Source organism: Equus asinus, chromosome 15 (assembly GCF_041296235.1).
Source record: "Equus asinus isolate D_3611 breed Donkey chromosome 15, EquAss-T2T_v2, whole genome shotgun sequence".
Classification (NCBI taxonomy): Eukaryota; Metazoa; Chordata; class Mammalia; order Perissodactyla; family Equidae; genus Equus; species Equus asinus.
In genome coordinates this window covers 29,606,291-29,621,961 of record NC_091804.1, presented here as the reverse complement: position 1 = coordinate 29,621,961, position 15,671 = coordinate 29,606,291, and the positions used below count along the sequence as shown (strand labels likewise).

At 52.2% G+C, this 15,671-nt stretch overlaps 1 protein-coding gene across 6 annotated transcripts in view; it reads left to right on the top strand.

Moving 5' to 3' along the window:
* Positions 1-1,333: 1,333 nt before the first annotated feature.
* KIAA1755 (KIAA1755 ortholog) overlaps positions 1,334-15,671 on the top strand; it is a 41,237-nt gene continuing 26,899 nt past the window's right edge. For 2 of the 6 annotated variants that reach the window (XR_011494639.1, XM_070485917.1), the window contains exons 1-2: positions 1,334-1,787; positions 11,795-11,992. Coding sequence is in view for 5 of the 6 variants with exons in the window: in XM_070485917.1 (XP_070342018.1) it covers positions 1,785-1,787; positions 11,795-11,992 (201 nt within the window). In the remaining variant the exon portion in view is untranslated. Of the gene's footprint in view, positions 1,788-11,794; positions 12,128-15,671 lie in introns of those variants that run through there. The other 4 variants (XM_070485915.1, XM_044748433.2, XM_014847181.3 and 1 more) reach the window with 3 other exon arrangements.

Sequence of the window (15,671 nt, the reverse complement as noted above, 5' to 3'; positions counted from 1 at the left end):
CAATTCCACCAGTCTTCAAGGGTTTACAATTCATTCCTTCCAGTGAGGCCCCTGGAGCATCTCCCCTGTTCCTGTGTTTTCCAGAGGACGGGCCCACAGCCTGCTCATCGATTCTGTGGTTCTCACTGAGTCTGAAACCCTGCCAATCCATTATTTCTCCACTTAACTCACTTGGAGTCAGGCTCTGTTGCCCGCAAGCCCAGAACCCCAGGTGTCACTTCTGTCTCACTGCAAAGCTGGGCCTTTGGAACCTCCAAGATACAAGCCCCCGACTCGCAGTGGAACTGTGCACCCGACATCAACAAGTCTGTTCTCTCCCAAATTCTTGTCTAGAGCAGTGATGCCAAAACCGTCCAGACTGGCTCCTGAAGACAGCAGAGGATTTATCTGATTGCTGAATACATACCATGGACGGGACCTCTGGGCTGTGTGGCACGGTGGAATTATTAGTCCCAAATGGAGGTCCAGGGATGTGAAGGAACTTGTTAAAAGTTATGCAGCACCTTGAGATGGCTCCTAGCTCAGGTTCTCTCTGTTAAAAGACTGGTTAAGCTGTGTGGGGTGGAAGATGGGCTGTGAATGAGGCTGGAGCTTTGAACTTAAACCCCTACTACCACACTCTGCTGTTTTCAGTTCTTTGCTTACTCCCAATTTCTTTAAGCTTAATACCTCAGGGCCTTTGCACATGCTGTTCCTTCTGCTTCGAACTCTGTTTCTCCCCCTACTCCTCACTCCCACCCCCTACTAGATTATACATTACCTGAGGGCAGGGACTCTGACTTGTTCTGGGTCCAATGTTTGATAAATATGTGGATGAATCCCAGAGTCATCTAGTTTCTAGTCTCCCTCTAAAGCTGAGGAACAATGGCTTGGCCAAGGTCACAAAGCTAGTCTTTATCTGAGAGAAATGAGACCAGAACGCGCATAGGGCTACCATCATCTCTAAGCCTTGAATTGGGCCATCATGATGGTGGGTGGGGTGGGCTTCACAGAGGAAGGGCGACACGACAGATGCTTGCTCCTTGCCACCAAATCTAGGAGGCCGGTATTATCAGTATAATCATCATCATCATCTCCATTTTACAGATGAGCAAACTGAGGTTTAGGACAGTTGATGATTTGCTGGAATCCCCCAGCTGGAAAGTGGACGAGGAGGAGACCCCCATCCAGGTCTGACTCCGAAGAGGGGTACGCGCTGAACCCTCCCTCTGCCGGTCTGAACAACGGGGGCCGCGGGGCGGGCGGGGCAGCCAGACGCGGCGGGAGCGCCCGGGAAGGGGGGGCGGGGAGGCCCGGGCGCGGGGCGGCTCAGCGCGTCTTGGCAGCCGGCGGCCGGAGGGCCGGGAGCGGGCCGCCTGCTTCTCATCTCGCGCCGCAGCGGGCGGGTGGGGGCGCGGCGCCGGCACAAAGGGGCTGCCGTCGCGCCGGCCCGGCCCACGCGGGGAGCCGCGCTCCGACCCGGGCGGGGACCCCGGGCCGCCTCCGCCTGCCCGCCCCGCCCCTGCGGCCGCCCCTCGGTGGTGGCCCGGCCCCCGCCGCCGCGTCTCTCCCCGTCTCCAGGCTCGGTCTCGCCCGTCTCCCCGGCACCCCTGTCTCTGTCTGTCTCCCTGCGTCCTTGGCCTCCCCTCGGAGATGAGGCTGGGGTCGGCGCCCCGGGCCAGCCCGCTCCGCTCGCCCCAGTGCTAGGCCGGGGCCGGGGCTGCACCCGACAGATCGACCAGCGGACCGACTGACCCGGCACCCAGGAGAGGAGCAGCCGCCGCCTCCACTTGTAGCCCGTCACCATGGTAACGCCTGCCAAGGCCTGGACCACCTCGCTCTGTCCCCTTTTGGCGGGTCGCTGCCCTCGAGGGGGTGTCCAGGGCAGACCCCTGCCTTTTACGCTGAGACGACCCTCGGGTCCTCGCCAGCAGTCTGTGCTTAACTGCCCCCCCACCAGCAGGAGTAGGGGTGGGGGTGCAGGAACCCTTCTCGGGCGACGTCCTCGCTCCTCTCTGGGCCTCCATCTGTCCGTGTGAAGTGGGTGGAGTAAGATGAGAGGACTTGCAAACTTCGACACTGGCCCGGCCCGCAGCGCAGGTCGGAGCTGGCACCCCAGCTCTTGGGCCCTGGACAGAACTTGCCAGTGTCGCATTTTAGAATGCAAGCTGAGGATCAGATATGCCTACTGTCCCCACGGGGGTTTGGATGGGGGTTAAAGGCCCCTGGCAGCCCAGGCGGGCAGTGTGGGGCAAGGGGGATTAGGGGTGCCAAGGGGAGAGGGTAGAGCTGCTCACCAGGCTTGGGGTGGTTTCGCTGCTTGAGACTCAGCAGGAAAGGCAGATATGCAGGTAGCACTGGGAGAGATGCTCCCATGGGAATGGGGTGGGAGGTGGGCCTGCGGAGGGGGAAGAGGAGGGCAATACCTGGATGTCGTGGTTTCCTGGGCTGACACCTGGGGATGGTTGAGGTGCTCTGGAAGAGGGGAGTGTGTGTGCGTGTGTGTGTGTTTGCACCAGTATCTAGGAACAGAGAAAAAGAGAAAAGCCTGTTTTCAGGGAATTGCAGCCCAGCCGCACACAGGCCCGGGAGCCCCAGGCGGCTTCTCGGGAGCCGTGGTGGTTTGGGAAAGAGCTATGACGACAGGCCATGGCTTTCACCCCTTGACTGTCACCGACCACGCTGGGTTTGTGTGGGTTTTCGCTATGTGCACATTTATATGCAGAAGAATTCTATATAGAGATGCGTTCACACACACACATGCGCAGAGCATACCAAAGCGTGTTCCCTCTGACCCACGCGGCTGCACATACGTGCCCTGCTCTCCCGAACTGCAAAATATGAGCATACACGTGCATACACACCACACATATGTTGCAAAGCCGGGCTCCTGAAGCCATGCTCCAGCAGGGCCGTGTACACGCACACTGCTCTCGGAGCTGTTTGCCCGGAACCATCGTAAGCTAACAGTCATTCGCCTTTCGCCATGGGCGAGGCTCAGTGCTGGTGACTGACATGCGGGAGCTCGTGTAACTCACGCCAACTCTAAGGGCAGACCTGCTGGTGTCTCCACCCCACTGTGCAGACCCGAGGCTTGGGGAGCTTCCATGGCTGCCCAAGGTCACCCTCCCAGGAAGTGGGGGTTAGAACAGCCTCAATTCTGAACCTGCACTCAGCTGTCATGGCCATCCCAGAGCCACAACCTGCGCCAAGTGGTGTTTGCCAAACCTTGCCAGGTTTTGGACCTAACCCAGTTATTAGCATAGAATCCAGAAACTCCTCACTGAACCGCAGACCCTCCCATCAAGGGTCAGACACTGGGTGGCTCCTCTCGAACGATGAGTAAGTCTGTCCCAAGCGGGAATGATGGACAGATTTTTCTCCCACCTCTGTCTTTAAATGTTAAAGGTTGTCACCTGCCCATCTCTCTGGCTTCACTTATGTACTCCAGCCACTCTAACCTTGGTTCAAAGCCTCTTATGTTCCATGCTCCTTTGTGCCACGGGGCCTTTGCACATGCTATTCTTGCTGGGTCGAACACCTTCCCCTAATGAATTCCTATTCATCCTGTAAATCTCCACCCAAATGTCACCTCCTCAGGAAAGCCTTTCCCGATTTCCCCGACTCTCACTCTAGCATGCCAGAGATCTCTCCTTCACGGCACCCATCACAGTTGTAATTTTCATGGGGTGATTTGATTAATGGTTATCTAGTGTTCTGGGGCAGCCCAGTGTCAGAGCATCTCTTGACAAAGGGGCTTTCCAGTCCCACATTCCCCAAATTTTAGTATCATCGTAACAATTTTTGCATATCCATCTACTAGATAAGTTATTTTAAAGAAATAATAAAATCTACTACTTCTTATTTGCTTAATACTTTTCTTTAAATCAACTTACTTTATAAACTTACAAATTTGTTTAAATAGGAAATTTTATATCTCACTGTGAAAAATCAGTATCCATCATCATGAGTAGAAAGTAACTGTGAAAATATAAACAAATTCGTGTTAGTAACTTCCGGCTGGAGGAGGTGGGCGTGGATGATTCCAAGCCCCCCAGCTGCTTTCTTTTTGTTAAAAGGAGCAATGACCAAGTGTCAGAGAGGTGTTTAAGGTACACTGGCGCTGAACTGAGACTTTCTCCTTGGTGTCAACAGAAGGACTGGAGAGAGTTGCAGTCACTTCCTTACTGTGATTTCACGATGAGCTCATGTCCTCCCCAGTTCATCCTGCGGGCCACCTGTCATCCCCTCCCACACTTTGAGAAAAGCTGGTTGAGCCTAATTCAATTCATGCAACATTGCAAAGTACCTACTTCGTGGCAGTGCCCCAAAGCACCTACTGTGTGCCAGGCCCTGTGTAAGGACCGAGAGGGGGGGTAAGTAAGCCCTGGGCCCTGCCTCGGGGACCTGCAGTGGGTGGGGAAGGCCTGCCCACGCAGAGATTTCTGTCCCTTTGCCTGGAAGCACATGTGTCGTGAAAAGAGAAGAGATGCAGGTGGAGCGAGGCTCTGAAGGGTGGGAAGGGGCTCGCCCAGGCCGGGGAGAGGCGTGGCGTGAGTGCAGGCAACGATTCCCCAGGTGGGGCACCCACCACGGGTCCGAGGAGGGGCGACTTGCAATGGCACGTAGATGAACATTATTTACTTTGGAGCTTTTCATCTTAATGAGTGTTAGGAAGTGATTTAAATAGCACAAACACGTGAGAATAAATAGAAATAAATTTAAGTTGAAAATGAATTGACAGAAAGAAGACTGGGAAGGGAATAATCAATATTAAGTAAACAATAAATTAAGATATGTGAACAGCAGGAAAAACTCACGAATGCGGCTCGTGGGTGATTGGGAAGCCCTGGGCTGGAACAGTAAAGTGTGTGAGAAGAAGGAGGAAAGGTGTGCTGAGTGTGGACTGATGGGACCACCAGTGCCGGGCTGGGTGGCTAAGGTACTGGGGAGCCACTCAAGATTGTTGAGCGGTGGAGGGTCATCACTCGATCTGGGTGTTAGAAAGGCCATTGCAGTGGCCAAAGGGGAGCCTGGTCTGGTGTCAGGGAGACCCAGGAAGGGGCAGAAGAGCTGGTGCTTATGAGTGTGGTTCATATCCCAGTCTACCATTTACTGGTGGAAGAGCCTTGGGCTCAGTGCTTCAATCTGTAAAACGGGAATTAAAATATCCATCCCGTAGAATTGTCGGTAAGATGAAATAAAATGATGTATTGAAAGTACTTAGGATAAGGCCTGATACAGAAGGCGTGCTCGGTAAGAAGAAGCTCTAGTTATAACTGCTGTTGTCATTGTGTGGTTTGGGTGCAAGGTGGTGAACCCCAAGGCAGAGGCAAAGGGGACAGGGAGAGAAAAGAACAAACACAAAACTCTGGCCCAGAGAGGGGAAGTGACTTGCTCAAGGTCACACAGATGATCCATGACAGAGTTGGACTTGAACATGGGTCTTCTGACGCCCACTTGTTTCGTGGGTCACTGCGTCTGAGCTGTTTTTCCAGTTTCTGAAAGGTGTTTTTAATAAGGAGCCAATTCTCGCTCATACCTCCACCCACACGAGAATAAGAAGGATTTAAAGCAGGAGAAGTTTTCGTTGGAAGTGAGCAACAACTTCCTGGCAGCCAGAGCAACAGAATGCTGGTTTCAGCATCTCCAGCCTGGAGAAGTTCAGGAGGAGTGTCCCAGGCAGTTGAGCCTGGTGGTCACATCCTGACACCCACGGGGCTGTGTCTGGCACACAGAGGTGTTTGGTTTGGCAAACCTTTAAAAAATTGGGAGGTTTTACTAAAATATCAGTAGATCAGGCAATGCTGGGTGACGGCAACCCTCAGCTGGAGCTGATGAGATGGGGCGTGTGCCCCATGCCCCACTACTCCCTATTGCTTCCCTGACACTGAGGCTGACTATCAGGGGCCGCTCACCGAGGGGCTAAAGGGGTTATTTTCTCACACTCGGTGCTCTTCTGTCTTCCCTGTCACCTGCCAGGCCCCTGTAGTAGGCATTTGCCTCTGTGGCTGCTGGTTTAAACTCTCCCTGGGCCTGAGGAGGGAGACGGATGAGACAGATCTTTTAAACCTTTCTCACCAACTGAGGATGAATGGCTCCCATTTGGAAACCACATCCCAGCCCCAAACCTTCCTGAACCTGATTATACCTTGAATTCTAGGATGGCCCCATTGGAAGGGCCCTTGGAGATAGATAAGCCCAGTGCCCCCATTTTACAAATGGGGAAACTGAGGCCAGGCTCACCCAGGAAGTCAAGGGTGGAATCTCACCTTCCCTGGGTATTTCTGCCATGGAGGGGGCAGGGGTTGAAGGCGGCCCTAGGACGCGGCCTACTCAGCTTTTTCAACCCTCCCTCTTCCCAAGCCAGGAGCTGCGGGTGCCAAGCGACACTAAACCCTTTGCCTGTTGGAGTAAATGGATAAATCTGGACCTTTAAGAAGAGTTCAGTCCACATCTCAGAAGGTCCAACTAACAACATCTGGTGAGACCATTTAAAGAGGGAACCAGCCTTAAAGACACACGCAATCCCTGTTTTATCCTCCCCCCACCCCCCCATGATAAAAGCTATACACGCTGGTTACAGAACCTTTGGAAAACCCAGCAAAAGATGAAGAAAATTAAAACGGTGCCTTACAAGGCCTGGCCCTCACAGCCCTCAGGGGGAAGCAGTTAATACTTTCTTTCATGGCCTCTTGGCTTGAGATCATACTGGATGGGAATTTTTCCTTAAAAACATTCCAGTAGACAGAAGAATAGCCCCCCCTGGGGTGGAGGAGTTGTCTGGGAAGGGGCCTCTTCCTGAGGGGATGGAAATCTCGGATACCGGTCTGGGGAGTGGTTATAGGAGTGTGTACATAGGGGAAAATGCATCAACCTGTGTATCTCAAATTTATTTTACTTTATAAAGATAACACTTAAGATTACAATAATAATAGAGGCCCATTGCAAAGACCTGGAAACAGAAACATACAAACACCTGTACTCCCGCCTCCTCCGGTGCCCAGATGGAACCGCCGGGAACAGACACTTTTGTGCGTCCTTTGGCACCACACAAGGGGCCCCGTGTCGGTGCAGGAGGTCCGAGAGCATCGCATAGAGGCCAGCCCTGCGGGCCGGTTCTGCTGGGCCCCTTGGCGGCTCCTTCTCTGGCCTGCTTGCAGGGGAGGGGCTGGAGGGCTGCACAGTGCTCTGGCTGTCTCACCTTCTTCCTTTCCAGCTTCATGCTGTCTCCCCCATCGGCTGCTGCCCAGGGGCAATTAAAGGCCCAGCCGCGCTGCACTCAGGGGGAAGGAATGGAAACATGTCGATTAAGTTTCACGGAAGTCCTTCTAAGGGGCCCACGTCTGGCCGGCGGTGTCTGGCTTCCTGTGGTCGCAGGCGGGGCTGCCCGGTGGATTTTGAGTGGGGAGTGGCCAGCCTTCCTCCTGCAGAGCCCAGGCCCTTCACCATGTGCGTCCCCCAATCCTTGGACAGCGTAGGAGCCCCTGGGGTCCAGGCCTGCCGCAGGTAACGCTCTGGCCAAGAGCTCGGAGTCCCGTTAACTTGGAACATTCTTCCTTTTGAGTGGCTGCTCCTTAAATGGTTACAGTCTGCGGCCCGCTGAGCCAATCTGTGAACGCCAGAGGCCTCCAGGCTGCGAGGCTGAGTCTGCAAAAGGCAAACAGCTTCTTTAGGCCCCATTTGAATTATCAGAGGCCCGGCAGCTGGGAAGGTCACCCCCAAGGCTGGTGGCTGCTGGTGGCCCCAAGGCAGACGAGGCACCAGGAGACAGGGGCAGAGGGCGGACTCAACCAGCCCAGAGCTGGGTTGGATCCTGGCTCTGTCTTTCTCCTTCTCTCTGTCAGCCTCAGTTTCTTTATCTAGAAAATGGGGTGTCCCTACTGTGCCCCTAGGATCTTTCTGTGACTGAGAAGGAGGATGTGAGTAGAGGGCCTGGTGCAAAGCAGGTGCCTGGAAACCGTTGTTATTCTTGGGGTGAAGCTAGTGGATTCAGGAGGAGACCAGGACGGGGAAGATGTCTTCACACAGAGGCTGGGACCTGAGCCTTGTTGGACGCGATGAGTAAAAATAAAAAGCAGGGATGATAACAATAGCAGCAACACCTTGTACTTTTCCCGACACCCCTTACATCCATTATCTCCATGTGTCTCCAGAACAATCATCTGAGCGAGACAGGTTAGGAACGAGAATCCCCATTTACAGATGGGGAAACGGAGGCACGTCAAGGAAGAGACGGTTTAGCTCCTTGTTTCCCAGAGGTGGGGTTGCAGACTGCTGCTGCGACACAGGTTGTCACACACTGGAACTAAGTAGTGTGGAATCGTGCCGAGAGAGGGTTGGGCCCTTTGGAATTCTCTGATCTGCTGAGGACCAGACAGAACGCCTCCCTCTGCTGGGAGGATGCCTGTAACATCTTTCTCATGCGTGGCGACCCTGCTTTGGAAAAAAGAGACAGAGAAGACCTCCTGGGCCTTCCGGAGGTGACCAGCTGCCCCTAGAAGGTCATGGCAGTATTTGTTCTCATTCTTTACTTTTTCACTTAAAAAATAGATTATTTTTATAGAAATAGAACAGCAAAATTAAAATATATTTTATATAATAAATCTATGTTTATTATATAGTTATCTATTATATTATTTAAATAAATATATATTATTTGAGATATATACTATAGCTATTCTAATAATACATATAAATATATTTATATAAGTAAAATAACATAAAAACCACCCAATCCATCATTGGTTTATTTTTGGAGTTACGTTCTGTTTATGCCAGTGGGTCCTGATTTTTCCATTTACGCTGGTGATACGATAATAACTAGATGATGATCACCAAATTAGCAGTGTTGGCTGCTGTATATTTAGAGCACCTACCAAATCTGCGTGGATGACCTCGTTCACGCTCGCTCGCTCTTCAGGGCAGGTACGGTTGCCATCTTGTTTTACAGATCAGGAAACTGAGGCAGAGAGGGTTGGGTAACTTGCCAGGTCACATGACCATAAGTGGCAGAGGCAGAATTTGAACTCCAGAAGTCTGCTGCATTGTCATCACCAACATGGTGCCACAGAGTCTTCATTTAAAAGGCAATTATGTAAATTCTTAAAAAGTGAGTGGATTAAAGAAAAACAGTGAGAGCTAACAGTCCAAATGGCACTAGGATATGCTAAACTTCCTGAAGGGGACAGCGAATGACAAGGTTGAAGAGGTTACAAGGCCAGCTGAGCCTTTCCCTGTTCTGTCAAATTGAAGACCCACCCCACCCCCATGTGACAGCGCCCCTCCTGGGCAGGTGCACTTTCGACATCGAACATTGTCCCCTCTGAGCTCACAGCCATGACAGTGCCAGGACACTCTTTCCATCAGAATGGGGACTGTAGACATTCATTCTACAAATAGTGATGGCGGGCCTACCCTGTGCCCAGCACCGTGTGCGTGCTGGGGACACAGTGGTGACACTGACATTTCTCTGAATGCCCTGGGCTGGCATCCTCTGTTTTACAGCTTGCTAGCATTGGAATCTTGCTGGAATCGAGAAGTGCCATCTTCCTCCTCCTCGGAGTCTCTGTTTTATTTCCCTGTCTCCAGGGTCCTGTTTATAAGAATGATTCTTCTGTCCTAAATAAACTCCCTTTATGTTGGATTCTCATTCATTCTCATCTTCCTCTGCATCCCCCAGTGAGACAGGTGCACTCAGAGCTTGCGATGAGTCTGGGGCACCCAGCATGGCTTCCATGAGGCTTTCTAAGAGTTGAAAATCATAACCCGTGGATTCTATTACTCTACCTGGCTGGGAACCTCTGGCCTTGTCCAACTTTCCTGTTTTACAGAGGGGAAAATTGTGGCTCAGAGAAAGGCATTTTTATTTATCCTGCCACAATGTTTACTTACCTGTTTGGTGCCAGGTGCTGGAGGGATAGGAGCCAGTGCCTGCTCGGTTTGTTTCTATTGCTGCTGAAACAAATTTAGTCGTTTAAAGCAACATAAACTTATTATCTTGCAGTTCTGTAGATTCGAGATCAAGGGGGTCTCCCGGGGTGCGGGCACACTGGAGACCCACAGGAGAATCCGTCTGCTTGCCTTTTCCAGCTTCTAGGAGCCGCCCACATTCCTTGGCTCTTCCTCTACTTCCAAAGCCAGCAGCATCGCATCTCTCTGTCCTTCTTCTGTGGTCACATTGTTCTCTGGCTCTCAGCTCTTCTGTATCCTCTTCTGCTTTCGAGGACCCTTGTGACTGGATTGGGCCCAGCTGGATAATCCAGGATAATCTCCCTATTTTCAGGCCGGCCAATGAGCAACCTTCATTCCTCTTTGCCAAGTAAGGTAGCATATTCACAGGTTCCAGAGATGAGGACATGGGCATTGTTGGGGCCATTATTCTCCTTACACTCCTGTCCTCAGGGAGCCTGGAGTCCGTGAGGGAGATGGCATTCAGTGTGTGAACCGCTATGATGGGGGCACCAGAGAAGCCCAGAGAAGGGGGCACCTGACTCAGCTGGGGCGGGGGGTGGGGGTGGGGGAAGACAGAGGAAACCTGGAAGAGATGAGGGCTGCCCTGGATCTTGAAGAACGAGACGGAGTCAGCCAGGTGGAGAGGGAGTGGAAGAGGAAGGAACTGCATGTGCAAAGGCCTAGGGGAGAGCGAGAGAAGGCATGTGTCATCGAGGCGGAAGCATGGAGGGGGTGGTGAGGCTGGAGGCAAGGCTGGCGGGGCCATGGGGATCTGGCTGCCTGGAGGCCGGATGCTCAAAGGCAGTGGGGGGCCTTTGAGGACTCTGAGCAGGAGCCTGAGGGGGTCAGGTCAGCATCTGAGAAAGGCCGTCTGGGGTCCTGTGGAGAAGGGCTGGAGGTGAGGCAGACTAGAGGTGGGAACCCAGTGAGGAGGTGATTCGGTGGAAGAGGCGATGGAGGCCTGGATCTGGCGGGAGCGAGTGGTGGGCGAGCTGTTGGAGGTGAGGAGACAGTATAGGGCATGGCCGAGGGCTATGCGTGGGCGGGGGAGGCAGTAAGAGGGGCAGGATGATGGCAGATTTCTGACCAAGGAGTCTGACAGGCTAGTGGGGACTGAGCTGGGGACATGGGGGGACAGTTGGCTTCGGAAGGTGTTGAGTTGGGTTTGACGTGTTGATGGTCTTCGCCTGAGAGACGTCTACGGGAGGCATCCGAGAGGCAGCTGGATATATGAGTCTGGGGCTCATATATCAATTAGGTGTCACGTAATTATATATCATATAAACATATATCAGTCAACTTGTATCAGTTAGCTATTGCTGTGTAATAAACCACCCCAAACCCAGTGGTGGAAAACAGTCATCCCTTACTGTCACTTGTGAACCTGCATGTTGACTGGGGCTTGTCTGATCTAGGCTGGGCTTCACTGATGGCTCAGCTTCAAACTGCAGGTCCGTGGGTCAGCCAAGGGGTGGGATTTGGGGAGGCTACCCTCTCCCTTCCCTCTAGCCCTGACCCGGATGACTTCCCCCATTTGTCTACTCCACCTTGGACCAGTGGATGACATTTGAGCCAAGGTCTACAGGATGTGAAGGAATGAGGATGTCTTAAGGAGGAGTATTCTGGGCTGAGGGAACGGCCAGTGCAAAGGGCCTGAGGTGGGATTGTGGCCAGTGTGTCTGAAGAACAGGAAAGAAGGCCAATGTGGTTGAGGAGGGTATACAAGCGGGAGGGGATAGGAGAGGACGTCAGAGAGTTAGCAGGGGCCTTGGTCATACGGGGCCAGGAAGGTCATGGGAAGTGGCCACCCTTATTATTACTGCTTACTATCACTTTTCACCCTTTCCTCCTGTCCCCACAGGACCCCCCATCCCTGGACACAGCCATCCAGCACGCCCTGGCGGGCCTCTATCCCCCTTTTGAGGCCACGGCGCCCACCATCCTCGGTCAAGTGTTCCGTCTCCTGGATTCTGACTTCCGGGGAGATGGGCTGAGCTTCCTCCTGGACTTCCTGATCCCTGCCAAGCGCCTGTGTGAGCAAGTGCGCGAAGCAGCCTGTGTGAGTCGGGGGGATGCAGGGCCAGGGGGCGAGCTCTCCCAGAAGGCCATGGGGCTGGAGGTGAGCAGAGAAGGAAGCGGGCTGATGTGTGTCTCATCTCAGAGCAGGAGCTGAAGATGTGGGATGGTTTTCCAGGTATCATTGCTTCCTAAGGGGAGAGTTCAGCCCCCTAGTGGAGCGGGAAGCTCCTTCAGCCCTTTACCCTCTGACACGGAGTTGTCAATCGCGTTTGCGTTTCACTGGCGGGGAGGAAGCCCTGGATAAAAGCAAGTCTGCCCTGGGTCTGGCATTGTGGGCATTGCCAGGCTGCCTTGGCTGCGGTGGGGCAGCTTCAGTGGAAAGAGCAGAGAATGTTCCAGACCTTCTGGGGAGACCTTGAGGCCGCAGGACTCTCGCTTTCTTCCCAGGAGATCCCTTCAAACCAGATCTCAGGGAGGGCTCTCCTGAGGCAAAGGGGAAAGAAAAGCGTTTCAGGCAGGACTCACTGCCTGCAAATGACAGATCCTCACTCTGATGGGGACAGGGTGATCTGGCCTCGGGCCCGAGTGGACCCTCCCATCAAACCCCTTGAGGACTCTTTCTGTCTCTTGTCTCTGCTTCTTCTGCTTGCCAGCATCCTTCTTACAAGCTGGGTGTTCCCACAAGGTTGGAGCCCAGGGCAGCCCTGGGATCAAATCCTACCCTGGAGAGGAAACGGAACTCCTCCCCATCAGCTACAGATAGAAAAATCACAAGCAAGCATCCTGATTGGCCAGGCTTGGGTCCTGTGTCCATCCCTGGACCAATCACTGTGGCCAGAGGAGTGGGGTACCAGGATTGGCCAGGCTTGAGTCATATGACTACCTCTGTGGCCAGAGGATGGAGTCTGTTTTAAGTAATGACTGGAGAGAGGCATGAGGAGAGCAATCCTCAGATGCCCACTGCTGGAACTTGCCCACCCCCTTCACAGGGTTGCCAACTGTGCTTCTGCTCTGCTTTAGTAATGCCCACCCCCTGCCCCCCAGCCTCAAGAATCACCAAGAGGGTCTTAGGCCCCACCAGCGTTTCCTGAGCTGCTCATGCCTGTCAGGGACATGGTACATCAGGAGCAAAAAGCAAGGGTGGGGACCATGTGCGTCGCTTCAGTGATAGACAGAAACTGAATGTGGGGCCGGCCCCGTGGCGTAGCGGTTAAGTTTGCACGTTCTACTTTGGCGGCCCCGGGGTTCGCCAGTTCAGATCCCGGGTGCAGATATGGCACCGCTTGGCAAGCCATGCTGTGGCAGGCGTCCCACATATAAAGTGGAGGAAGATGGGCATGGATGTTACTCAGGGCCAGTCTTCCTCAGCAAAAAAATAAAAGAGGAGGATTGGCGGCAGATGTTGGCTCAGGGCTAATCTTCTTCAGGAAAAATAAAAATTCAGGCTTAGGAGCCAGAATCAGAGATGGTTGGAACTGGAAAAAAACAGATCATTCATTTAACATGCTTAACACTGCCCAGCGTGCAGAAATAGCTACATACACATTCATTGTTATTACAGGGGAAGGAAGAGTCTCATTGAAACACTTGTGGCCGACTTCCACACATCCACATTGACATTGTTTCATGCATATCCTTCCCCATCCATATTTCTTCTCCCTGGCAAGCTATCCAATTGCCCACTTCCTTTATTTGGCAATTAAAACTGCATTTGCACTGTCCTCTTCCCCATTTCTCCCAGGGACGAGGGTCACCTTTCTACTTCTTTATTTTTCATTATAGACAACTTTAATTTAATTGTACTTATAGATGAATTCATGTCACCTCAGAGCAGAGGGTAGTAGCCTGGGACTAACAGTATGGCTTCGGGGCCACATGAACCCCAGGTGCAAATCCAGGCTCCATCACTGTGATCTCGGGGGATCCATGTCACCTCTTGAGCTTCAGTTTCCTTGTGTGGAAAGTAGAAATGTTGATAACACAGCACCTACTTCGCTGAGATGATGCTCACAGCCTTGCGCAGAGCCTGGCAGGCAGGCAGTGCTCAGTAGCTGCTGGCTGTTACTATCCCACTTCTTCCTTTCTCCCTCTGAAATAAGACTGTGCCAGCCTCAGAGTCTGCCTTTGTAACCACAGGCACCCAGAGGCAGCCACCCTCAGATGAAGCCTAGTGGATATTAAGGACAGTCAGAGCCGATTCATAATATAGGGTCCAGACCCAAGTCCTGCTTTTTGCTGCTTATCAGCTGTGTGACTATAAGCCTGTTCTTTGACCTCTCTGAGCCTCAGTTTCCTCATCTGTAAAGAGAGAATAATAATGACTGAACTGCCTGCACCACTGAGTTACTGTGAGTGTCAGATAAGATAATCGTAACTGTCATCTCTGTGGCGCTTTGCTGTTTGCAAAATATCGCTGGGTTGTTCCGTCTCCTTCAATGAGAAGGTGAAGGAAAGCATGTCTTAAACAGCAGAGGGCTCGGTGAAAGGGGTGGAATAGCTCACAGACTCACGGGGTTTATGGATAGGAAGCTTCTCTGAGGCAGCCAGGTCTACGGCGTAAATGGGATGAACTAGTTTATCAGCTTGGGGCACAAGTATGGTCAGATCTCATTATTTCCCCAATTAGTAATTCCAGGAAACACCTGCTTAACTAACAGGAAGTTCAGTGTCTCCTGTCTACACGTCCAAATTATATAAGATCATCTGGGGCTTGCTCGGTCGACAGGATCAGACTCTTTTCCAAAAGCCAGGTAGAGAAAGACATGTCGTCAGCCCGGTGGAGCTGTTGTTTCCGTGGTTGCCACGTGGTGTCACAGTTGAACACCGGTCCCCACACAGCACAGTGGAGAGGCTCAGCCCAGACGGGTCACTGTGCTGGGGCCGACTCGGGATGACTTGCTGTGTCCACCTATACCGAGAATTGCTGGCACTTTCTGTTTAAAAAAAATTGTTTTTTTTAGGTTTTGCCTCATCTGCCATGTTATTACCACCAATGGGAAATTAATAAATTAATTAATTTCATAGTAAACAAACAAATAAATAATAAACGTTTAGGCCCGGAATAGTGGAATGACTTTTTCAAGGTCATCGAGCAAGGCAGGCAGGGTCAGATTTCCTGACTTCCCACGCAGTACTGTTTCTACTTCACGCCGTAATCTCTCTAGAGAATGGTATAAAGGCAGTAAATTACCTTTTTGTTTTTTAATTGAAAATCCCCACAATTTTTCAAAGAGTAAATGTTGTCGAAGGGAAAGGAAATTAATATTTATTTTACATCTACCTATTATACGCCAGGCATTGTTGGGGTTTTTTTGGTACATTTATATAATCTGGCTTAATCCTCATCCCAAACCACTAATACCAATATGTATCGTTATTCCTATTTGCAGGTAGGGAAACTGAGGCTCAAAGAAATTCAGTAATTTGCACATTAGCGATTCAGATCTTGGGGGCCCTGTCTCCCTGGCTGTAAAGCGGAGGACTCCGGCTTCAGCTGGGTGGAGAGGGGCTTTGGATGGACGGGGAGGAGAAGGGCGCAGGAGCCTCGTGGGCGGGGCACTTGCTAACTGGTGCCTGGCACTCCGAGCTCTTCTCCCCTGGGCCAGTGGGTTAGCAAGTATTTTCAAGGTTCCTGGTGGGACTGGGGTGACACAGAGGCGCTGAAGGGACAACATTTAAGGAGGCATCACTCTCGGGCCGCGGGACTTGCAGGACTCCGT